This window comes from Sus scrofa, chromosome 3 (assembly GCF_000003025.6).
Source record: "Sus scrofa isolate TJ Tabasco breed Duroc chromosome 3, Sscrofa11.1, whole genome shotgun sequence".
NCBI classification, from domain to species: domain Eukaryota; kingdom Metazoa; phylum Chordata; class Mammalia; order Artiodactyla; family Suidae; genus Sus; species Sus scrofa.
Window position 1 is genome coordinate 24,695,292 of NC_010445.4, and position 27,777 is coordinate 24,723,068.

Sequence of the window (27,777 nt, forward strand, 5' to 3'; positions counted from 1 at the left end):
TAGACTTGTTAATGATGGCCATTCTAACTGGTGTGAGGTGGTACCTCATTGCAATCTGGACTTGCATTTCTCTAATAACTAGTGATACTGAACATTTTTTCATGAGCCTGCTTGCCATCTGTGTGTCTTCTTTGGAGAAATGTCTGTTTAGGTTTTCTGCTCATTTTTAGATTGGGTGGTATGTTGTTGGTTGTTTAGTTTTATGAGTTGTTTGCATATTTTGGAGATTAGGCCCTTGTCAGATGCATTGTCTGCAAAGATTTTCTCCCATTCTGTGGATTGTCTTTTCAGTTTTTTAAATGATTTCTTTTGCTGTGTCACTGGGTCCCATTGGTTTATTTTTGTTTTTATTGTAATTATTCTAAGAGGTGGATATTGCTGTGATTTATGTCAAAAAGCATTCTGCCTATGTATTCCTCTAGTTGTATAGCATCTGGCCTTATGTTTAGGTTTTTTAATCCATTTTGAGATTATTTTTGTGTATGGTGTTCCAGAATGTTTTAATTTCATTATTTTACATGTAGCTGTCTAGTTTTCCCAGCACCATTAACTCAAGAGACTGTCATTCCTCAACTATATGTTCTTGCCTTTGTTTATATATTAGTTAACTGTAAGTGCTTGGGTTTATTTCTGGGCTTTCTATCCTGTTCCTTTATCTGTATTTCTGTTTGGTGCCAGTAACACACTCTTTTGATGACTCTAACTTTGTTGTATAGTCTGAAGTCAAGGAGCCTGATTCTTCTAGTTACATTTTTCTTTTTTAACATTGCTTAGGCTATTTGGGGTCTTATGTGTTTCCATACACATTTTTAAAATATTCTGTTCTAGTTCTGTGAAAAAATGTCATTGGTAATTTGATAGGGAATGCATTTAATCTGTAGATCACCTTGAGTAGTATAATTAGTCATTTTGACAATATTGATTTTTCCAATCCAAGAACAAGGTATATCTTTCCATCTGCTGCTGTTATTTTGATTTCCTTCATCAGTGTCTTATAGTCTTCAGAGTACAGATCTTTTATCTCTTTAGGTAGTTTTACTCTTAGGTATTTTATTCTTTTTGATGTGATGGTAAATGGAATGGTTTCCGTAATCTTTCTTTCTCATTTTTCATTGTTGTTATATAGGAATGCAATCAATTTCTGTGTATTAATTTTGAATATCCTGAAACTTTACCAAATTCACTGATGAGCTCTAACAGCTTTCTGGTAGCATCTTTGGAATTTTCTAGGTATAGTATCATGTCATCTACAAACAGTATAATTTAACTTCTCTTTTCCAATTTGGATTCCTTTTATTTCTTTTTCTTCTTGGATTGATGTGGCTATGGCTGGGACTTTCAAAACTATGTTGATTAACAGTGGTAAAAGTGGACATCCTTGTCTTGTTTGTGATCTTAGCAGAAAGACTTTCAGTTTTTTACCATTGAGAATGATGTTAGCTTTGGATTTGTCATAAATGGCTTTTATTATGTTGAGGTAAGTTCCCTCTATGCCCACTTTCTGGAAAGTTTTATCAGAAATGGGTGTTGAATTTTGTCAAAAGCTTTCTCCACATCTATTGAAATGATCATATGGTTTTTATTTTTCAGTTTGTAGATGTGGTGTATCACACTGATTGATTTGCAGATAGTGAAGAATCCTTGCATCCCTGGGATAAATCCCACTTGAACATGGTGCATAACACTTTTAATGCATAGTTGGCTTCTGTTTGCTAATATTTTGTTGATGAGTTTTGCATCTATATTCTTCAGTGATATTGGCCTGTAATTCTCTTTTTTGTGATATCTTTGGTTTAGGTATCAGGTTGATGACGGCTTCACAGAATGAGCTTGGAAATGTTCATACCTCTACAATTTTTTGGAAGAGTTCAGAAGAAAAGGTGTTAACTCTTCTCTGAGTGATTAATAGAATTCATCTGTTAAGCCATCAGGCCCTGGACTTTTCAGTTTTAGTACTTGTGATTGGTCTATTCATATTTTCTGTTTCTTCCTGGCTCAGTCTTTGTAGGTTGTACCTTTGTAAGAATCTGTTTCTTCTAGTTTGTCCATTTTATTGGCATGTATTTTCTCATAGTAGTTTATTATGACCCTTTGTATTTCAGTTTTAACTTCTTTTTCCTTTCTAATTTTTTGGTTTGAACACTCTCCCTTTTTTCTTGACCAGTCTGGCTAAAGGTTTATCAAATTTGTTGATTTTTTCAAAGAACAAACTTTTAGTTTCATTGATCTTCTCTATTATTTTGTCTCTATCAAATCTGAATGAGAGCCTTGCTGTGCAGAGTATTTTTGCTTCTAGTTTCCTCCTTTTTATGTACTTAAATATATCTTGCCACTCCCTTCTAGCTTTCAGATTCTCTGCTGAAAAATCAACTGTTAGCTTTATGGGGGTTTGTTGCTTTTCCCTCGTGGTTTTAAATATTTTTTCATTGTATTTAATTTTTGTTCATTTGGTTAGTATGTGTCTCGCTGCGTTTCTCCTCAAAACATTTATAGGATTCTCTGTGCTTCCTCAACTTGAGTGATTTTATCATGTATAGGATTTATCATGTATAGGATTCTCTGTGCTTCCTCAACTTGAGTGATTTTTTTTCCTTTCCCATATTAAGGAAGTTTTTAGCTATAATTTCTTCAAATATTTTCTCTGGCCCTTTCTCTCCCTCTCTTCTCCTGGAACCCCTAGGATGCAAATGTTGGTACATTTAACGTTCTCCCAGAGTTTGTAGAATTTCCTCAGTTCTTTTCATTCTATTTTAATTCTTTTCTGGAGCAGTGAATTATACCACTCTGTTTTTCACCTTACTTATTCATACTTCAGTCTCCATTATCCTGCTATTGATTCCTTTTTTTTTTCATTTCAGATATTGTTCTATTCTTCTTACTTTTCTTGCTCTTTAAACCCTCTAGTTCTTTGTTAAACATTTATTATAACTTCTCGTTTCCATTCTTTTTTAATATCTTAGATCATCTTTACTATGATCACTCTGAATTCTTTCCTAGATAGATTGCCTATCTCCTCTTCATTTAGTTGTTTTTGTCTTGTTCCTTTGCCTGAAAGTTATTTGTCATCTCATAATTTTTAACTTTCTATGTTTATTGTCCCTTATAATTTTTAACTTTCTGTGTTTATTGTATGTAGATGCAGCAGCAGGTGCCCAGTCCTGGAGTTCTCAGGGGTGGTAGTGGCTCACTGTAACAGAGCACGTGATATGAGCAGTGGCATCATACTACCTCTCCTGAAGCTGGCTGGCTGATAGAGATTGGGTTCATGAGGGAGGTGGCAATGATTAACAGTTCACAGGATTGCTTTTGTTGCAGGGGGCACAGCAGTGGTTCCTGTGACCCCTCCTGCTACCCAGCAGCTCTCAGGACCTTTTCCTAGATCTGTCAACATCAGCAGCTGCTCCTGCAATTCCTCCCTTTTCCTGGGAGGCTTTCAGGAATGCTCTCTGTAGTTGTGGAGACAGGCACTGATCCACAGTTATTCCTCTTGTTTGGCCACCCTAAGGAGCCCTCTCTGTAGCCCTAAGGGTAGAACTTCTCCCCAGCTATTACTAGGCAGCATCTGCTGCTGGGTGCTGCTGGAGCTGAAGATGTTGGTGTCCTGCAGCCTAAGAATGCACACAGAGAACAATGCTGCAATGGTGGATCATGCTCCTTCCATCCAGCACCCCCAAATAATGATGCCTGGCCTCCAAGCTTGACTGAGTTTCCTCACCTTACACCCTTAAACGTGGTTGCTGTATACTCTAGTCCCTCCAGGCTGTTTCCTCACAGCCAACCCATTTTTTCTCATGTAGCCAGCCCTAGCTCTCTCTTTTTGAGACTGATATCTAAATCTGGAGTTTCAGTTCCAGATCTCTGCCTGTACCAGCATAAGGTTGGGAAGTACAGGGTGATAGTGCTTTTGTGAATGACTGTTTCCATTTTAGCTACTTCACATCAATTGCTTTGTTCGCTTTCCATTCTCTAAAGTTCCTCCTCTGTCCTAGCTGATCTCTTCGCTGGTGGGTGGGCTTCCCAGGGTGCAGGAGCTTTTCCTCTTTCCAACTACTTCATAGGGGTGTAGGTCACATCCCACTTCTTTTCTCATTTTCTCTGTCTTCTTGCTTCCTTCTTTTGTCCTACCTGGTTTTGTGAAGTTTTTTCTTGATCTATCAGAATTTTGAGGTCTTTTCCAGCTTTCAGTAAATTTTCTGTGTGATTAATTCCACATGTAGATGCTTTCTCAATGTATTTGTGGGAGTAGATGAACCTCACATCCTATTACTCTGCTATTTTCATTATCTCCTCCATAAATACTCTTATTTTCCTCTTCTCTTAGTCAAGATAAACATCCCAGGTCCAATAATATTCCTCCTTTCTCCTCTTGATAACTAAGTTGGTTAACTGTTGCAGTCAAACTGCCTATGTCCTGTCATTTCTAGGGCTCCTAGTTCTAGGAGCTTCCATATGGGCCACTTTTTCTCTTATTATCTTAGCAATTCACTTGATTTGACTCACCAAGAGCAAAATTTGTGCCAATAGCCTATTATTTCTTATCACTACTTAACACCAGGCTGTAAGAAAGAGAAATAAATATATCAAGACAAACCTAAAGGAAATAAAAGTTATGTGAATTCCCTCTGTGCAAATAGTGAAACCTTCAGGATACAAGAAATAACCTGTTTTCCACACCTGAAGAGACCTAGAAAAGTAGTAGTGATTTCTGGTTACCCCAAACCATTTATCTAACATTATCTGGATCCATACCTGTGTGTATACTCTTTGGGTAGGATAAATGATAATTCGGCTGCAACATTGTTCTCCAATATGGCTTCTGGTACATGATGATGAATCAGTTGGGTAATTTCCTTAACATGGCAATGAGGTTCCTTGACCATAATTATGTGGTATCCAACACCTGAAAACATCCATTTAAAAAATCAACATTTTGCAAATGCAATCTGCTCAAGTTAAACACATAATATACTTAACACTAAGAAGCATAAGATCTTGCTTTTTTAAAATTTCACTTTTAAGGGCCATCAATAATGTACTTGAGAGAATATGGTCTTCAAATTACTTTCAACTCATTCCTCTTAGTCAGTTTCTGATTCTTTAATCTTTGACTTCAGAATATTACCAAAATTTAAGAGACTTGTGGCTGTCTGCTGGGAGGGGGAGGGAGTGGGAGGGATCGGGAGCTTGGGCTTATCAGACACAACTTAGAATAGATTTACAAGGAGATCCTGCTGAATAGCATTGAGAACTATGTCTAGATACTCATGTTGCAACAGAACAAAGGGTGGGGGAAAAATGTAATTGCAATGTATACATGTAAGGATAACCTGACCCCCTTGCTGTACAGTGGGAAAATTAAAAAAAAAAAGAATATTACCAAAATTTAAACTTGTTAAAATCTTACTGTTTTATGTCTTTTTTGAATTTCCTTCATTCCATCATTCTTTACACATTTAATGTTCACTTGCCACACTTCAGGGACATGTAATTAAAGTGGAAATTTTACTTCACTATACTGAATGATGAAAACTTCAAAATTTCACCTCACTGTACTAGGAAGTCTTCCCTTCATCATGTGACAATAGGCTACATGGACTTCTATAACTTCTGTCTTGTCTTTTGTCTAGTGTTTCTGATTCCTTCAGGATCTTACACACACAAACACACACACACATATATGTATGTATGTATGTATAGACATACATGTTTATTTTTCCTGTCTTGCTGCCCTAATTCTTATTTTAGCATTCATCACTTTAGGCTGACTTTACGTTGTTATATTCTTTTTTTATTTCCCCAATGCATTATTTTTTTTTCTACGTACAGCATGGTGACCCAGTCACACATACACATGTACATTCTTTTTTCTCACATTATCATGCTCCATCATAAGTGACTAGACACGGTTCCCACTGCTACACAGCAGGACCTCATTGCTTATCCATTCCAAAGGCAAGAGTCTGCATCTATTAACCCCGAACGGGTCTTCCGAATTCCATATTTCTAAATATATCATACATATATGCATTTGTACATCAAATTAAAACCACTCTTGTGGTTTTCAGTGCCTTTCTATTTTCTATCCTGTCCATCAAATTTAATTTCTCATTGATCCTTCCCAACAGCTTTCTGATCCAGGCTGACTTCCTTATTGTACCAAGTGCAAAAATGCTCATTTTTATTCTCATTCCTTTATTACTTACTTACTTATATCATCTCCTAAAAAAAGAGGTGTTTTTAAGGTCTGTAACTAAGAGCACTCTATAAATACTAATATATTTAGGTAATGATTATGTGTCTTCAACTAAACTACTGTAGGCATATCAACATCTATGTCCTCATCTATAAGTGAAAACAGTGTAAGTCCTTCTACTCTGATATTCATCAAATTTACTATTTAAAGCTCAACATTCTCTTTGAGATAAAGAGTAGAGGGAAAGTGATAGCATATTAAAGTGCAAAGAATGGGCTTTGGTGTCAGCAGAACCCAGGTACAAAACTCTGCCACTTACTGCATAGTTTGCACATACTTCTGTATATGCTGCAGTTTTCTGCTCCATAAAATGGTGAGGTTATGAAGAAGAGGTGAGCTAAATGTGTGTAAAAATGATATATGAGCTGAATGGATGAATTCAAACAGAAAATTAATGATTAATGGAATGATATCAACCTTAACTATTTTCATTGATTTATACCCTCCAATTCTGAATCCCTGATATACTTACTGGTTTAAAACATGTAATTTCAGAACTCAATTATATATCATATATATATATATATATATCAATTATATATCCTATCTATATATAATATATAGATATAGATAGATAATTTTTGATGTACTAGTCTTACTGACTAACCAGACTATATACCCATTAAAGTCAAGATTTTTATTTCAGTGTTTATTAATAGTGAATACATTCTTGTTGATCAACTGTGACATTTCAGGATTATTTCATGAAAATAAACTAGAAACCATTTAACTAATACATTAAAGGGTGATTGATACTTATTTGGAAATAGGGAAAAAAGGGTCAGAGATATCTAGACATAAGCCATCAGTCTATGTATCAAATTCCTTGGAAGAATTACTTCGTTCCTACAAAACATAACCACTTAGGTAGAAACCACATGAAAAAATAAACACAACTTTTTTTGAGCTCAATAAAAGTATTTTCTAAATTGGAATATACTTTTTGGATCATAGTGAAAAATAACTGTATAGGAGATGTAGAAATTACAAATAGCCAATTTAAATAGTTTAGACTTAATGTACTAGGACGCAAGATATTTGGAAGAGATGTGCAGAGGAACAAAAATAAAAAAATCATGTTAGAGAATATTATTAAGATACTAGCATCTAAACAATGATCAAGGAGTTCCTGCTGTGGCTCAGTGGAAATGAATTTGATTAGCATCCAAGAGGACGCAGGTTCAATTCCTGGCCTTGCTCAGTGGGTTAAGGATCTGGCATTGCCATGGCCTGTTCTGTAAGCTGCAGATGCGGTTCAGATCCAGCATTGCTGTGGCTGTGGCATAGGCCAGAAGCTACAGCTCCAATTTGACCCCTAGCCTGGGGACCTCCATATGCCATGGGTATGGCCCTAAAAAGACAAAAAAAAAAAAAAATGATCAAAGGGAGAGAGACCATAAGTTTTTTTCAGGAAAATTGAAGAGCCACAGCATTTCAGGTATCCCTTTGCCATGATAGCTATACGGTCGCCCAGGAAGTCAGCTTCATCCATGTGGTGGGTTGTCAGCAAGATGGTACGATTTTGTTTATGCTGCTGAAGGACATCCCAGGTGAATCTCCTTGAGACTGGGTCCATGCCAGATGTTGGCTCATCAAGTATCACCACCTAAACATCAAAAGAAAAATTACATGATCATATTTAACTCATTTATGCCTCTCATGGAATAACTTACTATTCATGGAGGACATATTTCAATTAAAATACGTAATCTAGAGTGCATTGAGAACTCTTAGAAATTAATAGTAAGTTAAAACCCCATAATCACTTTTATATCAGCTGGGAATTGATAATGGGAAATCCCTCGAATTATCATTTGGGAAATTTATTTTAGAGAAATAGGTTTGTTACAGCTCATAGGTTTAGGTCAGCTCAGTTTTATATGTCAGCTGCAGCAAGGATCATGTTAATTGTTTTTTACCTTGGAGCCTCCTATGAGTGCTATGATGATGGAGAGTTTGCGTTTCATTCCTCCACTTAGTGACTTTGAAAGAGCATCACGCTTTTCTAGCAGGCCAAAAGAAGTCAGCATCGTGTTAACTTCTTTGAGGCGTATCTCTGGAGGTACTCCTTTTATCTAGAAAAGAAGACGGCGTTTACATAGTGCTTCCAATTTTATTCGTAGAAAATTCTTAATTCCATTTGCAGCAACATGGATGGAACTAGAGAATCTCATACTGAGTGAAATGAGCCAGAAAGACAAAGACAAACACCATATGATATCACTTATGACTGGAATCTAAGATCCAGCACAAATGAACATCTCCTCAGAAAAGAAAATCATGGACTTGGAGAAAAGACCTGTGGCTGCCTGATGGGAGGGGGAGGGAGTGGGAGGGATTGGGAGCTTGGGCTTATCAGACACAATTTAGAATAGATTTACAAGGAGATCCTGCTGAGTAGCATTGAGAACTTTGTCTAGATACTCATGCTGCAACAGAACAAAGGGTGGGGGAAAAATGTAATTGTAATGTATACATGTAAGGATAACTTGATCCCCTTGCTGTACAGTGGGAAAATTAAAAAGAAAAAAAAAGAAAATTCTTCATCAGGATTTTTCTTACAGAGTTATTTAGATATAAGACCTTTTTCCCCTTCTCCTTGCCCTCCTTTATGGTAAAATAGCAATGCCTCCAAAAAATGAACTTCCACTCAACAGGGATGAAGATGTTGATCCTAGGTCATACAGCTTGAAGCATATGAAAACAGTTGGGGAAAATAATATATCTCTGACTCACCACACAGTAGAAATAGAGATGTTCTGATACTGTCAAGTCTGAAAACAATATGTCATCCTGGGGGCACAAGCCCAAGCTTTTCCTGACTTGAAGCATGTCTTTGGAAATATCATAGCCATTAATATATACCTTTCCACTTGTAGGACGATAGAAACCTAGAATTAAGCAGAAACATGACAGAAGGTTAGTTTAAGTGAGGGAATCTGACAATACATTTAATAGTCTTAAGAGTATACTTATGGATTACTCAAAAAGTCAGTATGTCCTACAGCAAATAGGACATGGTTAAATATCATGGTAACTTCTGGTGATGGGAAAAATTGTTTTTCCTTTTTTAAAAATCCATACATTCTAGTTTCCAATGAGTATAAAAATATTAATTACTTGAGTAATAAAAATATTTTGAAGAATTTTCTATTCCAACATTCTAGCCCTGCTGTCTGCCATTTGACAACATATATGAAGTATATTATGATTTTAGCACTGTATTATAAGCATTTTAGTAGATTTCTTTTTCTTTTCAGGGCCACACCTGCAGCATGGAAGTTCCCCGTCTAGCGGTTGAATCAGCACTGCAGCTGCTGGCCCATGACACAGCCACAGCAACATGGGATCCAAGCCATGTCTGTGACCTACACCATAGCTCGCAGCAATGCCTGATCCTTAATCCACTGAGTGAGGCCAGGGATCCAATCCACATGCTCATAGATACTAGTCAGTTTCTTAACCCACTGAGCTGCTGAATTCCTGGTAGATGTTTTTTTTAAAATTAAAAATTTAGAACACAGGATTCTTATCCTCAAGAAATTAAAGACCTATTTGGAAGATATGACATAATCATATAAAATAGTCTAAATATATTTACATAAATTTTATGTATAGATGGAAAATAGAACAGTTCTATGGTGAAATATCTGACATACTAAATATAGCTACAGAAATCCTTAAATTTCACAACTCTTAATTCTACTTTACAAAATACACTTTGAAGGGGGAAAATGTATTCAAGATTTTCCACTACATTTGAGGTGATTAAATGTCCCCATTAATCCTATTGTCTAAACTTTCTACCCATTTTAACATTTGTTCCAGATTCATTTTTTTTAACAAGGTGTCATTATTAATGTTAATAGCAAAGTAATGTTTGCTCATTTGTTTCTTTCTCCTTTTTTATTATTATTAAAGTACCATTGATTTACAATGTTTTGTCTATTATGTTGTACAACGAAGTGACCCAGTTGCACACATTTCCCTGTGCTGGCTTTGAGAACAGATTGTGTATACACAGAAGTGGGGATGAAATCACAGCTGAAATCCAGAGGCTATGCAAGTTAGAAAGGAGAGTTAAATCTCTCCTGGTAGCTGTGCAAAGCAAGGATTCTGGATAATGAGTGGTCCCACAACTGTGATGGGCCTGGCTTTAGCAGCTGTGGGCTCATACACATGTGGGCTGGGCCAGGTTAGGGTCTGAGCTGCCTCCGCACTGTTGACCTGGTGAAAACAATGCCTGAGAGACACCAGGGCCAATATCTGGCATGCCAGTAGTTAAGGTGGGGCCAAGATCAGTGCCAACAACAGTGTACTTAGTGAGCCCACAGAACAAGCGAAAGGTGACACAACAGACCACACTCACAAGTGAACAGTTTCAGTGGAGGAATACTCACTGTCTCCTCATCCAGTGACAGCATGCTAATCCCATCTACCTTGCAAAACAGACCAGAAACACAGCTTAGAAACAGATATGGGGGCCTCTATTCCAACAACTAAGGAGCAGACCCTACACCTGACTGGGCAATTTTAACCACAGAGCAAAGAGGAAGTCATACTTAATAACCAGTGCAGGCTCTTGGTCACCACACCATCCCACTTCCTACCAAGAGGATAGCAACCAACATACACTGAGGACATGGCTCTGCCAGCAGAGGGACAAGACCAAGCTCCACCAACCAGTGGGCAGGTACCAGTCCCTCCTACAGGATGCCTACACAACTCCTGGACCAAAGTCAACCACTAGAAGACAGAAAACAGAAGCAAGAGGAACTATGATCCTACAGCCTGCAGAAAGGAGACCACAAACATATAAAGTTAGACAAAATTAGATGACAAAGAAATGTTTCAGAAGAATGAACAAGGTAAAAACCCACAAAAACAACTAAATGAAGAGGATATAAGCAAATTACATTTAAACAGAATTCCTAGCAATGATAGAGGACCCAAGGTCACAGAAAAAGAATGGAAGCACAGACTGAGAAGCTATGGGAAATGTTTAACAAAGAGCTAGAAGATTTGAAGAACAAAGATGAACAACAGAATAACAAAAATAAAAAATATACTAGAAGAAATCAATAGCAGGATAACTGTGGCCGAACAATGAATAAGTGAGGTGGAAGACAGAGTGGTGGAAATCACTGCCATGAAACAAAATGAAGAAAAAAGAATGAAAGAAATGGGACAGTCTAAGAGTTCTGGGACAATATTAAACATAGCAACATTAACAAATAGGGGCCCCAGAAGGAGAAGACAGGAAGAAGGGGCCTGATAAAATATTTCAAAAGATTATAGCCAAAAAGTCCCTAACAGAGAAAGACACACTTATTCAAATCCAGGGTGCACAAAGTACCATACAGGATAAACCCAAATGGGAACATGTCAAAACACACATTAATCAAACAAATAAAAATTTAAAAACAAAAGGAAAATATTAAAACCAACAAGGAAAAACAACAAACAACAAATAAGGGAATTCCTTAAGGTTATCAGCTGATTTTGCAGAAGAAACTCTGGAGGCCAGGAGGGAGTAGCAGAATACATTTAAAGTGACGAAAGAGAAAAAGCTACCGAAAAAAAAAAAAAAAGACACCTCTATATATGAAAGTTCTTTTTCATATTTGACAGAGAAATAAAAAGCTTTACAAACAGGCAAAAGCTGTAAAATTCAGTATCTCTAAACCAGTTTTAGAACAAATGCTAAATGAACTTCTCTAGGCAAGAAAAAAAATGCCTTAACTAGCAATTAAAAAATTACAAGAGGGAAATAGCGGTAAGGGCAAACATCCAGTAAAGGTAAAAAAAATTCACAGACAAATATGATATCAAAACCAGCAATCATGAGAGAGTAAAAAGATATGATATTGGAAAGGTATTTGAAATTAAGAGACCAACAATTTAAAACAATCTTCTATACATATAGACTCCCATATGAAAATCTCATGGTAACCACAAACAAAAAAATCTACAGTAGATACACACACAAATAAAAAAGCAATCCAACACAGCACTAAAGATAGTCATCGAACCATAAGAGAAGAGAACAAAAATGAAGGTAAGAAAAAAGACCTAGACATAATCCAAAGCAATTAAGAAAATGGCAATAAGGACATACATATAGATAATTACCTTGAATGTAAGTGGATTAAATGCTCCAACTGAAAGATATACACTGGCTGCATGAATTCAAAACCAAGATCGTTATATATGCTATCTACAAGAGACCTAGTTCATATCTAGAGACACATACACATACAGGCACATTCCATTCTAGAGGGAATGGAACAAGATATTAAATGCAAATGGAAATAAAAAGAAAACTGGAGTAGCACTATTCTTAATAGAAAAAAAGATGGTAAAGACTTACTAGAAACAAAAATCCTCAATAAAATATTAGCAAGCCATATCCAAAAACACATTAAAAGGATCACACACCATAAGCAAGTGGGATTAATCCAAGGAGGCAAGGATTTTTCAGTATTTGAAAATCAGTGAATGTGATACACCATATTAGCAAACTGAAGAATAAAATAAAATTCATCTCAATAAATGCAGAAGATTTTGACATTTATGATTAAAAACTCTCTAGCAAATGGGTATAAGAGGGAAACTACATTAACATAATTAAAGCCATATATGACAAACACACAGTTAACATCATTCCCAATGGTGAAAAGCTGAAAGTGTTTCCATTAAAATAAAAAAAAACAAGACCCTCCACTTTCACCACTATTACTCAATAATTTGTGGAAGTCCAGCCATTGCAATCAGAGGGGGAAATAAATAAAAGGAATCCAGGAGTTCCCATCGTGGCACAGTGGTTAATGAATCCGACTAGGAACCATGAGGTTGCGGGTTGTAGCCAGTGGCTACAGCTCCGATTCGACCCCTAGCCTGGGAACCTCCATATGCTGTGGGAGCGGCCCAAAGAAATAGCCAAAAGACAAAAAAAAAAAAATAAATAATAAAAGGAATCCAAATTGGGAAAAAAGAAGTAAAACTGTCTCTGCTGGAGTTCCCGTCGTGGCACAGTGGTTAACGAATCCGACTAGGAACCATGAGGTTGCAGGTTCGGTCCTTACCCTTTCTCAGTGGGTTAACGATCTACTGTTGCCATGAGCTGTGGTGTAGGTTGCAGACGCAGCTCGGATCCTGCGTTGCTGTGGCTCTAGCATAGGCCAGTGGCTACAGCTCCAATTGGACCCCTAGCCTGGGAACCTCCTATACCGCAGGAGTGGCCCAAGAAATAGCAAAAAGACAAAAAAAAAAACTGTCTCTGCTTGCAGATGATATGATACTATACATAGAAAATCTTAAACATGCTAAGAATAAGAGCGCTCATCAATGAATTTGGTGAAGTTTCAGGATACAAAATTAATACACTGAAATCTCTTGCATTCCTATACACTAACAGCAAAAGATCAGGAAGGGAAATTTAAGAAAACCATCCCATTTGCCGATGCATTGAAGAGAATAAAATATCTTGTCCAAGGTACTCTACAGATTCCATGCAATCCCCATCAAATTAACAATGGTATTTTTTTCACAGAAAAACACAAAAGACTCCAAATATCCAAAGCAATATTGAAAAAGAAAACCAGAACTAGATGAATTAGGTTCCCTGACTTCAGACTATACTACAAAACTACACTCATCAAAATAGTATGGTATTTGAGGGAGTTCCCTGGTTATCTAGTGGTTAGGACTCATCATATTCACTGCTGCAGATGGGTTCAATCCCTGGTCTGGGAACTGAGATCTCATATCAAGCTGCTGCATGCTGCACACTTCATGGTATGTGAAACAGGGATCACTGGAACAGAATAGAAAGCCCAGAAAGAAACAAATGTACCTATGTTCAATTAATCTATGACAAAGGAGGCGAGAATATACAATGGAGAAAAAGGCAGTCTCTTCATTTGGTGGTGCTGTGAAAACTGGACAGCTACATGTAAAAGAATGAAATTAGCACATTCTCTAACACTATGTAAAAAATAAAGTCAAAAGAGATTAAAGATCCAAATGTAGGCTGGATAGTATAAAACTCTTAGAGGAGGACATTGATATAAATTGCACCAATATCTTTTTTGACATGTCTTCTAGAGTAATGTAAATCAAAACCAAAAAAAAGGGACATAATTAAATTTAAAAGCTTTTGAACAGAAAAGGAAACCATTAAAAAAAAAGGCAACCCACAGAATGGAAGAAAATATTTGCAAAGTGACTGACAAGGGATCAATCTCCAAAACACACAGACATATCATTCAGCTCTCTCTCTATATAAAAATACAAACAACCAAATAAAAAAAATGGTCAGAAGATATAGACATTTCTCCAAAGAAGCCATACAGATGGCAAAAAAAAAATGAAAAAATGCTCAATTCATTAATTATTAGATAAATGCAAATCAGAAATACAGCAAGGTATCACTTCACACAGTCAGAAATGTCATCACCAGAAAGTTTACAAAGAGCCTGGAGAGGGTATGGAGAAAAGAGTAAACCTCCTACACTGTTGGTGGGAATATAAGCAGGTGCGGCCACTATGGAGAAAAGTATGAAGGTTCCTTAAAAAAGTAAATATATAACAACCATGTGATCCAGCAATCCCACTCTTGGGTATATATACCCAGAGAAAAAACATAATTCAAGAAAAGCTACGCACCAAAATGTTCATAGCAGCACTATTTACAATAGTCAAGACAGGAGACAACCTAAATACCCACCGCCATAGGAAGATGTGGTACATATATACAATGGAATATTATTCAGTCATAAAGAAGAATGAAATATGGCCATTTGCAGCAATATGGATGGACCTAGAGGTTACCATACTAAGTGAAGTATGTCGGACAAAGACAAATATTGTATGATATCATTTATATGTGGAATCTAATAAAGAATAAGACAAGTGAATTTATTTACAAGACATAAACAGACTTATACATTTTATTTTTATACTTAAAAAAATTTATTATAGTTGATTCACAACATTCTGTCAATTTCTGCTGCACAACAAAGTGACCCAGCCATACAGCCACACTTTTTTTTTCTAATTTTATTTTTTTTTTTTTATTTTCCCACTGTACAGCAAGGGGGTCAGGTTATCCTTACATGTATACATTACAATTACATTTTTTCCCCCACCCTTTGTTCTGTTGCAACATGAGTATCTAGACAAAGTTCTCAATGCTACTCAGCAGGATCTCCTTGTAAATCTATTCTAAATTGTGTCTGATAAGCCCAAGCTCCTGATCTCTCCCACTCCCTCCCCCTCCCATCAGGCAGCCACAAGTCTTTTCTCTAAGTCCATGACTTTAAAAACAAACTTGGGGGAGTTCCCATTGTAACTCTGTGGTAACAAATCTAACTGTATCCATGAGGATGTGGGTTAGATCCCTGGCCTCAATCAGTGGGTCAAGTATCCAGCATTGCTGTGAGCTGTGGTGTAGGTTGCAGACGTGGCTCGGATGCTGTATTGCTGTGGCTGTGATGTTTACTGGCAGCTGCAGCCAGTTTGACCCCTAATCTGGGAACCTCCACATGCCACATGTGTGGCCATTTAAAAAAGCAGAAAAAAAAAAAACGTAGGTTATCAAAGGAGGGGGAGGGATAAACTAGGAATTTGGGATTAACATATATCCACTACTATATATAAAAGAAGTAACTAACAAGAGCCTACTGTATAGCATAATACAAAAGGAAAACAACAAGAAATTCTGGAGACAAAAAAAATAAAATAACTGCCATGAAACATTCACTCTATTAACTTAGAAACAAATTAGAATAGGCAGAAGAGGCAGTGAACTTTAAAAGTGGTTCAGTTTGAGAAATACAGAGAAAAAAATTGAAGAAAAATTAATATAACCTGAGAGACCTATGGAAAATCATCAGGTATATCAACATACACATAATGGGAACCCCATAAGGAGAGGAAAGAGAGAAAGGAACAGAAGGGATATTTTAAAAAATGACCAAAACATCCTAAATTTGATGAAATGTACAAATCTACACATCAGAGAACATCAAAAAGCTCCAAACAGGAGTTCCCATCGTGGTGCAGTGGTTAACGAATCCGACTAGGAACCATGAGGTTGCAGGTTCCATCCCTGCCTTTGCTCAGTGGGTTAATGATCTGGCGTTGCCGTGAGCTGTGGTGTAGGTTGCAGACGTGGCTCGGATCCCATGTTGCTGTGGCTCTGGCGTAGGCTACAGCTCTGATTAGACCCCTATCCTGGGAACCTCCATATGCCACGGGAGAAGCCCAAGAAATGGCAAAAAGACAAAAAAAAAAAAAAAAAAGAAACAAGAAGGTAATTAATATAATTGGAAAAATCACAAAAATAAAGAAGCAGTGCAGCAATGAAGAAACATTTTAGTTCGGAGACACAAATGAAAAGATAAAAGATGTAGAACAATTTCAAAATGGCAAAAGAAATTCCTTCTTTTTCAGTTTGTTTGTTTGTTTATGGCTGCATCTGCAACATATGTAATTTCTTGGCTTGGGGTCAAATTGAAGCTGCAGCTATCGGCTTATGCCACAATCCCAGCAACATGGGTTCTGAGCTGTGTCTGCAAGCTACACAGAGCTCACAGCAATCATAATCCTTAACCCACTGAATGAAGTCAGGAATTGAACAACCTACATCCTCACAGATACTAGTTGGTTCTGTTTCTGCTGAGCCACAACAGGAACTCCTTTAGAGTTTACTGTAAATGGAAATGTACTTCTCAAATAAAAGTTAGATTTAGAAAAAAATAGGAAAAATTTATCCATCTGTATTATAAAAAAAGAGACTCATTTTCATTCCGAGACACAAATGGGTTTCTAGTGGCAGGAGAGAACATGACATTCCACGCAAATAGGATACAAAATAGAGCTGAGCGGCTATAATAATATCAGGCAAAATATATTTTAAAGACAAAAATTATTACAGAATACAAAGACCATATATATTGATAAAAGGTTCAACCCATCAAGAAATTACAACAATGCGGGAGTTCTGTCATGGCTCAGTGGTTAACGAATGTGACTAGGAGCCATGAGGTTGCAGGTTCGATCCCTGGCCTTGCTCAGTGGGTTAAGGATCTGTGGTGTAGGTCACAGACATGGCTCGGATCTGGTGTTGCTATGTCTGTGGTGTAGGCCAGCGGCTACAGCTCCAATAAGACCCCTAGCCTGGGAATCTCCATATGCCATGGGAGGGGCCCTAGAAAAGACAAAAAGACAAAAGAAAAAAAAAAAAGAAAAGAAACTACAATGGTAAGTGTATATGTACCTAACGACAAACTAGCAAATACATGAAACCAAAGAAATGAAATTAAAGATATAAATATACATATATACAATAATAGCTGTTGACTTAACCCATTTATAACAATAGAAAACTAGACAGATGATATTTAGGAAATATAGGACTTGAATGGGTTGATTACTCACAGGTAAACAGCTTTAGTGGAGGAATACTCAGGTACTTGTCCCATAGTGGGGGTTCTCCGATCCTGCCTACCTTGCACCACAGAGCAGAGACACAGATTAAAAACTGATAGGGTGGCCCTACCCCAACAAATAGAGAGGAGAGACAACTACAAAGAAAACAGGAATCCCCATCCAATACCCAGTGCAGGCTCTGGTCAACACAACATCAGCCACATCTCCTATCAAAGGGATAATGACCATTATATACTGAAGAAAGAGGTGGCAGGATTCCATATTAAAAACAGCTCTTGTACCAAAAAATATTACATCACATAGACAGTCTAAAGTCATCCTGAACTCACAGCCACCTCTAAACACACTCCTGGGCATCAGAAAGACAAGGCCCAGTTCGACCACTGGTAGACAGACACCAGTCCCCCCACTACAAAGCCTAGACAAGTGATGGTATCTGCTTTACCCACCAGAGTTAGACACCAGAAGCAAGAACTACAATCCTGCAGCCTGTAGAAGAGAGACCACGAACAGAAACTTAGACAAAATGAGACAAGCAAAAAATATGCTTCAGACAAAGGAATAAGATAAAAACCCACACAACTAAATGAAGAGGAGATAACAATCTACCTGAAAAATAATTTAAGGTAATGACAGTAAGGATGATCCAAGATGTCAGAAAAAGAATGGAGACATAATGAACAGGTTATAAGAAATGTTTAAGAAAGAGCTAGAAGATTTAAAGAACAAGCAGACTAAGATGACTAACACAGTATCTAAAATGAGAAATACACTAGAAGGAATCAATATCAGGAAACTAAAGGAGAACGAATAAGTGAGGTAGAAAACAGAGTGGTAGAAATCACTGCCACAGAAAAGAATGAAGAAATAGGAATTAAAAGACTTGAGGGCAGTCTAAGCTCTCTTGGACAACACTAAATGCACCAACGTTCACATCAGAGGGGTCCTAGCAGGAGAAGTGAGAGAGAGAGAAAGGGCCAGAGAAAATACTTGAAGAGATTATAGCTGAAAAATTCCCTAATATGGAATGGAAACCCTCACTCAACGTGAGGAAGCAGAGAGAATCCCGTACAAGGTAAACTCAAGGACGAACATGCTGAGACACATGCTAATTAAACTGACAAAAAATTAAATCCAAAGAAAAAATATTAAGAACACCAAGGGAAAAGAAAAAATAACATAGAAGGAAACCCCTGTAAGGATATAGGCTGATTTTTCAGCAGAAACTCTGGAAGTCAGAAGGGAGTGGCAAGATATATTTAAGGTGATGAAGGTAGTAACTTAGGTAGGAACAGTAATATTCTACTCATCAAGGCTCTCATTCAGATTTAATGGAGAGATCAAAAGCTTTCCAGATAAGCAAAAGCTAAAAGAATTCAGCACCATAAAACCAGCTTCACAACAAATGCTAAAGGAGCTTATCTAGCTTGAAAAGAAAAGGCTACAACTAGAAACAAGAAAATTACAAATGGGAAAGCTCACTAGTAGGGGTGAAAAGAAAATAGGAAATCATCCACTGATAAATATGACATCAAAACTAGCAAGCATGAGAAGAGGAGAGAACAAATGCAAAACATTGAAAATGCATTTGAAATTAAGTGACCATCAAAAAAAATACTGTACATAAACAGACTGCTGTATCAAAATCTAATGGGAACTGCAAACCAAAAAACTATAGTAGACACACAACATAAAAAAAGAACAGTCAACCAAATACAACAGTAAAGACAGCAAATCACAGTAGAAGACAACAAAAGAGGGAGGGGAAAAAAGACCTAAAATACCAAATCTGAAACAATTAAGAAACATCCCATAGAGCTTTATATCAAAAACAAAAACTAAAAACACAAACCCAAACCCAATCAAAAAAAGGGCAAAGAATCTAAATAGATATTTCTCCAAAGAAGAACGACAGATGGTCAATAAACACATGAAAAAATGCTCAACATCACTCATTATAGAGAAATATAAGTAAAAACTTCAGTGAGGTACCACCTATACCAGCAAGAATGGCCATTGTCAAATGTCTACAAAAATAAATTCTGGAGAGATTGTGGAGAAAAGGGAACCCTCCTACAATATTGGTGGAAATGTGAATTGGTACAACCACTATGGAAAACAGTATGGAGGTTCTTCCAAAAACTAAATATAGAACTACTAGCAATCTCTTTCCTGGGCATATATCCAGAGAAAAGCATAATTTGAAAAGATCTATGCACCCCAATGTTCACTGCAGCAGTATTTACAATAGCCAAGACATGGAAACAACCTAAATGTCCATCAACAAAGGAATGGATAATGAAGCTGTGGTACATATATACAATGGAATATTACTCAGCCATAAAAAGAAAATGAAATAAGGCCATTTGCAGCAACATGGATAGACCTAGAGGTTATCATATCAAGTGAAGTTAGACTGTGAAAGACACATATCACATGATATTGCTTATATGTGGAATCTAATATAAATGATACAAAGGAAGATATTTATAAGATATAAACCCATAGATTTCATAACCAATCTTATGGTTACCATAGATGATACCACTGGGGGAAGTAAGGAATTTTGGAAGGTGGTAATAACATATACACACACTTCATAAAAGAAGTGATTAACAAGAACCCACTGTATAGCATAGGAAAATCTACTCAAGGCTTTGTAATAACCTATATGGAAAAAGAATGGATATATCTATATGTATAACTGATTCACATTTCTGTACACCTGAAACAAATATAACATTGTAAGTAATGTATACTTCAAGAAAAAACAATTCAAATCAAAGGCAAAATGAAAAACTACCTTTAACTCTTTTAGGATGGCTACCTTTAGAAAATAATAACTGTTGCTGAGGGGAATAGAAATCCTTGTACATGCTTGTACTGATAGTAATACATTCACTGTGGAAAACAGTTTCACAAAGAGTAAACATAGAATTACCATATGACCCAGCCATTATACTCCTATGTATATACCCAGAAGAATTAAAAACTAGTGTTCCAATGAATTTGTATATGAACAATTACACCAGCACAATAAGCCAAAGGAAAAACAATCAAAATATCCATTTATCATTATTTATAAATGAATAAACAGAATGTGGTTTATGCAGGCAGTAGAATATTACTCAAACATATAAAGGAACAAAATATTGACATATGCTACACCACTGGTCAAACTTGAAAACATGCTAAGAATCCAGATACAAAAGTTCATATGCTGTATGACTCCATTTATATGAAATATCCAGTTTATTCAAATCCATAGAAACTGAAATTAGGTTTCAGCTGTGGACTGGGAGGATAGAAAATTGAGAAAGTTATGGCTAAAGCATATAGCATTTCTTTTGGGGGGGGAGAAAAACTTTCTGGATGTAGACAGAGATAGTAGTTGGACAATATTGTGAAAGTAGCACATGCTACTAACTGCAAACTTTAAAATGGTGACTTACATATTATATGAATTTTATCTCATTTTAAAAATTACCCTTTAAAAAATGGTAACCATACATGACCCTTGCCTCAAACAACTTAAATCTAATGGAGGAAACAGGTAACTCAACAATTATGACACATGATGAAATTCACTCAGTCTGCAAGTATTTATTGAGCATTTACTGTCTGGAAAGTACTAGTCTAATCACTTGAGACATATCAATTATCAAACAGAAGCAAGAGTGATTAATTATGGTTGAGGGGATAAGAAGTAAGAGGGGTTAATTACGGTTGAGGGGATCAGGATCCTGGATCTTCACAGATAAATAGAATATTTCAAAAGGGTAAGTGGTGGTTTAGGCATTCCAGTAAGGGAAAATGGCATGAGCACATGCACAGAAGAAACTACATAATGTATGTTCTGAGGTTATAAACACATTGGTTTCCAATGGCCGCTGTAACAAAGTACCATGAACTTAAGTCTTAAAACAACAGAAATTTATTCTAGCATAGTTCTGGAGACCAGAAGTGTGAAATTAGTATCACTGGGCTTAAATTGAAGTGTCGAGAGGACTAAACTCCCAGGAGAGACTCTAAGGGAAAATCCACGCCTTGCCCCTTCCAGATTCTGGTGGCTGCGGATATCTCTTACCCTGTGGGACACCAATGTGGTTATCTGGGACCATTGCTACATTGCCTTCTCCCTTCTGTGTCCTCTACTCTTCTGCCTATCTATAACTGCCCTCTGTCTTTCACTTATAAGGACACTACAGATTTCATTTAGGATTCAACCAGAAAATCCAGGATTATCTCATTACATATAATGTGATGATATATGTATATGCATATATGTATATATATATATCAACATGAGATGATATATATATATAAACATTCACATCTCATTATGAGATGATATATATGTGTGTGTGTGTGTGTATATATATATATAAACATTAAAAAATCCCTGGAATAACATGAATATATCTTTGGAGACCGTTATCTTTAGGTACCACTGACACAAAGCTTAAAGCATGGATATATCCCAAGATAAAATATATAGAAAACATTTAATAAATGGTAGCTGATATTACATTGATAACAACAGTAACAATACTTCATTAATAATTATGTGGCATTAATTAGAGACTAATGCCTAAAATAAGCGCTTTAAGTCTTTGAGGTTCAGAGGGAGTTCAAAGACAGAAACTGACAAAGAATTGTTGTTTTGCATAACCCCTTGCCTCTAAAGTAAGTCTGCTTCTAGTTGACCTACAATGTGAAACTCAACTTTGCTCCAGCCCTTTACTTGACATTCTGCTATCATTTTTGTCATTTCTTATTCCCTTTCTTTTCTCTAGCCATACAACATTCTCTCTCCTCTTCATCCTTGGCCATGAATATCCTTGGAATATGCATCTCCTCTTCTTTTCATGATTAATCACAACTCATACCAAATTCAAACTAGATTTCATTTCCTCTTTGCGCACATACCCTGCCCACAGGATTGTATCAAGGTTACAGGATGGCACACAACACTCAAGCATTCTTTTCTTTTTTTGGGGGGGGAGGGGGGACTCTGTCTAGTCACTTATGATGGAGCATGTTAATGTGAGAAAAAAGAATGTATACATGTATGTGTAACTTGGTCACCATGCTGCGCAGTAGAAAAAAAATAAAAGGTTAAAAAAAAAAAGCTTTATTTTCTTACTTTTCATGTTGCGTCATAAAATTCCTATTTACCATCAGTAGCCCCCTCAACTGTAAGATCCTTAAAGGGAGGACTTTGTTCACCACTGCATTCTTTGTTTGCACCCAAATACCTGACATATTTATATACATTAATGATATGAATAGAGCTTTGCTTCATCTGAAATGTACTGGCTGCTATGAATTACAAGTGGATCACTTGAGTAATGAGAACATTTTCTGGGATAATAGTGAAGTTATCTATCTTAATAGGCAGTTCAATTACACAGGTGTATGTATATGCCAAAATTCAGCAAATGAATACTTAAAACTTCAGCATTTCATCATAATGAAAATTTACTCCCAGAGAAAAAAATTTTAGTTAGTGATATGCATACTAAATTATTTGTTAGGAAGCATTTTAATGTCTAAAATTAATTTTCAGTTGCCTAAAAAATAGGATCAATAGCTATACGACAAGTATCATAAAATATTAAAATGGTATAATCACCGTGGGCATAAGGGTGATAACTAAAAGTCTTTCAACTTGAATGTATGTTGAAAATTTTATAACAAAAATATAGTCATAAGAATATATAATATACATTTTACAATAAAAAAAATACATCAAACAAATTAGAATGTTTTCCTATTAAGAGAACAGGGGAATAGAAGAAATAGTAAAATAAAAGGAAAGTTAAATTAATGAATAAATGAAAATAAAACATTCTTTGTATTGACCAGTGAGGGTAATACTTTACAAAGTGAGAAGTTTGGTGCACCTGAAAAACAAACCTGATTTTTAAACTTAATAATAAATAATTTGCCCTTTAAAAAAAGAGTGGATTGAGAAACAACTATATGCATCATTTAAATGCAAGCAATGACAATGTCAAGAAGAGTATACAAAAACTTCAAAGCTTGATCAGCAGCATCTGTGTGCAAAGTGACCCTGAATATATACCTGTGAGAATAGATAAGGTAGTAGTCTTTCCTGCCCCATTGTGTCCTAGAAGAACGGTGATTTGTCCTTCATACATATTCAAAGTCAAGTCTTGAACTGCTAGTACAGTCGTATTTTGTAATGTGAATTCCTGTGAAAAGAAAACAAAAACAAAAACAAAACAAGCTTTATATCTACTACTATTATAAAGGACAGGTGTTTATATCAATTATCCAGAGAAGAAAAAACAGCCCATTACTCTCAAAAGGAAAAATAAAAGCATAAAAAAGATAAAGGTGTGAAAAATAAACAATATGTGAAGGCAATACATGTACAGAAGCTCAAAGTAGGGCCACAAAACTTTATTATCTTGAAGCTGATAATGTCACGGTCTGCTCCAGTCCATATCTTTCTAAGTTCCAAAACTTTATGCTAGAAACCCATTATACTTGGTTGTCCTATAAGCCCTTCAAACTCATTAACACATTTGAAAATGTACTCTTCCTGTTATATTCTTATCTTAGTGAGTCATACCATCACCTACCTAGATGTACAAGCCAGAAACTTGGAACTTACTTTTAACACCTCCCTCTGCCTCATCCACTAAGTCATCAGGCACCTACCACTGCTAATCAATATATTTATTCAACAAATATTTAGTCTACATACAATGTGGCATCTATTTATAAGATACTGTGAATACCTTTATGAAGAAGACCGGCACGGTTACTTAGTCTCAGGGAGTTTTTTCACATCCTTACTATGACAAAAAAAAAAAGAAAAGAAAAGAAAAAAAAAAAAAACTCTGGACAAATTGAAAGGCAATATTTCTTAGATGCATTAGAGAGTTGAAGTCACAAGGTAAAACAATGTCTCAAAAACTGGAGATATCTCAACAGGGATGTTTGTTTATATGGCATTTCAAACTTATATCCAAAGGAGATCTGTTAAGTTCCTCAAGTCTCCACTTTTAAACAAAAAAACTAATCCGTCTCCAGTCTTTCCCACATCAGTAATGCCACCACCACCCACTGAACTGTTCAAGTCAGAAATCTGAGTCATATGTGTTTCCTCCTTTTCCCTCAACCTTTACAGATATAATTACAGAAAATTACCTTAAGCTGCTCACTTTTCTCCATATTCACCCACGCTACTCTAATCCAAGCTATCATTATCTAATGCTTAGAAACCTCCTTATTGGTCTTCCTCTCACTAATTCTCCACACCACAGTCAAAGAATCTTTCCAAAACATACACCAATTTACATCCTTAATGGAATTATCTCCCTTCAATGACTTCTAAATACTCTTCAAATATAAACTTTACCAAACTTTATCATGACCTACTGTGGTTTCTGTCCACCTCTTCAAACTTGTGTTCTACCAGTTCTTCTGTACTTGCTTCCTCAAATACATGATAACATTTTTCACCTCAGAGTTTTGGATTTAATGTTCTGCTTTTGTTTTTCATGTCTCAGTTTTTTTTGTTTTTTTGTTTTTTTGCCATTTCTTGGGCTGCTCTCACGGCATATGGAGGTTCCCAGGCTAAGGGTCTAATTGGAGCTGTAGCCACCAGCCTACACCGGAGCCACAACAACACGGGATTCGAGCCGCGTCTGCGACCTACACCACAGCTCACGGCAATGCCGGATCGTTAACCCACTGAGCAAGGGCAGGGATCCAGCCCGCAACCTCATGGTTCCTAGTCGGATTCGTTAACCACTGCACCAAGACAGGAACTCCCCCATGTCTCAGTTTTTCAACTCCTTGATTCATTCACATCTTTGAGGCTCAACTCAAGGATCAGCTTCACAAAGAGGCCTTACTTCAGGAATCTATCAAAATTATTTCCATTTCTTGTTGTATGCCCAAGTTACTGTCCCATCATTTTGTTTCCCTCATGGTACACGGCATTCTGTAATTATCTTTTAGGAGTCTCGCCATTATTTCCAGTCAGACCTCAGCATTACCCCACTGGTGGCTTCCAAGAAAGTTCAACCAGCACCTCAGTGGGCAATTTCCCAGCAAGTCTCATCGTCACCACATCCAGTGGCTCCTCAATAAGTCTTTCCAGGACCCAAGCAAGTAGTTCCTGGCATGTTTCTCTGTTATGCATAGGAGGTTTTCTAGATGCCAGACATAGCCGTATGGCACCTCAGCAAATTTCTTACCATTCACTAAACCACAGTTACACACCCTCCACTAGAGCTTGAATCTTATCCTTGGTGGAAAGGAAGAAAAATTTTCAAGTTTGTTCTTCTATTGAGTATTCCCTGCTCAGCACAAGAGGTATTGGATATTCTCTAACCTGATATTCTGATATAGTTTAAGCGATGATTTATCCATATCAGCATTTAACCCATTGTTATTACTCAGTTCTCTGTACTAAATTTTCAGTATTCAAATTACTGGTTTCTGTTTCCTGGCACAACTTTGAATGATACACTGCCAAATAGGTTTCCAAAGTTGTTATATTGATTTGAATTACTTGCTAGTAATATACCTTTTCCATGTCCTTGCTACAAATGCTATTGTCAAATGTTCTTTATTTTAACTATTCAGATAAGAATAACTATTTTTAATATGTTCTTTAATTTAGTAATCACGGTGATTTTTAAATCTCTCTCTGTTAACCCAATATGCAGAAAATCTGTGTGTTTGCTTCCATTGCATGTTCTTATTCTTAGTCACTGGTAACTCTTTTGTGCCTCTTCACATGTCTAGCAATTTTTTTATTTGAGCTACACATTTGTGTAAAATAACAATGGAGGTGCAGCTATGTTCCACAAAAGAGTAATCCCTTTTCTTGTTTAAATAGGTAAGGGAACGAGATCATCACTTCCATTTAATATGAGACTCAGTGGGGTGAAAGATAGAATGGAAGTTTAGAAAGACTTGAGCCATCCCAGTTCATTTTTGTTCTGCAAGCATGGTTCTCGTCAGTATCTATGGAGTATCTTCAGTCTGCATATCCTCAGTCCAGTAAGACTAAAGGAGATTTATGTCCTGTCTTTTGGAGGTTTAGATATAGTTCATTAGCCTCTAATACACTGGGTGTCTGAGGGGAGGACAATTGTATGTTTTCTTCAAGTGTGACTGTGTCTTCTGAGCTTCACAGGTTTACATATTTTATGTTGCCTTTCAGAATCCTTGGTCTAGTTTTCCAGCATACCAGCTATAGCTCTATACATCAGTTTAGATATACCAAAGGAACACTTGAGAGTTTGGACCCCCTCAAACTTTCAAAATGTCATGCCAGCCAACTATGAGCACCAAAAGCTTCAAGTTTCAAGCATCACATCTCTTTCTTCTAGTAAAGTCTTGTATGGGGTGGGGATGGGGGGTTGAGGCTGATCCTCAGTCCATGGTTAGAAACAGCAAATGACTAAAAGGAAGAAAACGGCCAGCATTTCTAAGGTCAGTTTAGAAAGACTGTCTATTCTTTAGAATTGAAATTAATCTGGTCATTATTGTGTCTGTAGAACAACTGTAGTTGTCTGATAAATGTAATTTATCTGGATTCTTCTACATTTTGCAGTTTGAGGATACCAAGGGATACCAAGAACTTCTCCATCTTACTTGGAGGCAGGAGAACTCCTAAATAATTTTTGCTTACATTTCCTTTAAAACAGGGATTTTATCCGCATATTTCACAACTGTCTTCCCAATACCAATCAGTTTCTGGAACATAATAGTTGCTTAGAAACCACTTGCTGAACATCTTGAATAAGTAAATAAATGTTACAGAAAAGGTCCTTGGTTCTGCTGAACACTGATGTGTCTGGATGTGCAAGTCTAGGAGAAGGACCTGGGAAAATGTTAACTGCTCCACACATTAGAGGAAGGGCTCTCAGGGACAGTCTTGGAGAAGAAGCAAAAACAGAGATTAAAAAAGACAGAGTGAGTAAAGCTGGTAAAATGGCTCATATGTCCCTTGAGATAACCCTAACTAAGCTCCAAATTATATTAAAGGTAAAAAATACTTAGAAAATTGTGATGTGAGT

At 36.5% G+C, this 27,777-nt stretch overlaps 1 protein-coding gene across 1 annotated transcript in view; it reads right to left on the reverse strand.

Annotated features, from left to right (window-relative positions):
- The window catches only part of LOC100622606 (ATP-binding cassette sub-family A member 3-like), a 200,897-nt gene that overhangs the window by 86,476 nt on the left and 86,644 nt on the right, over positions 1 to 27,777 (reverse strand). Inside the window, exons 9-13 of the mRNA XM_021088375.1 lie at positions 23,796 to 23,925; positions 8,990 to 9,144; positions 8,173 to 8,328; positions 7,649 to 7,859; positions 4,750 to 4,900 (exon numbers count right to left, since the gene is read on the reverse strand). Of these exons, the coding sequence (XP_020944034.1) occupies positions 4,750 to 4,900; positions 7,649 to 7,859; positions 8,173 to 8,328; positions 8,990 to 9,144; positions 23,796 to 23,925 (803 nt within the window). The remainder of the gene's footprint in view (positions 1 to 4,749; positions 4,901 to 7,648; positions 7,860 to 8,172; positions 8,329 to 8,989; positions 9,145 to 23,795; positions 23,926 to 27,777) is intronic.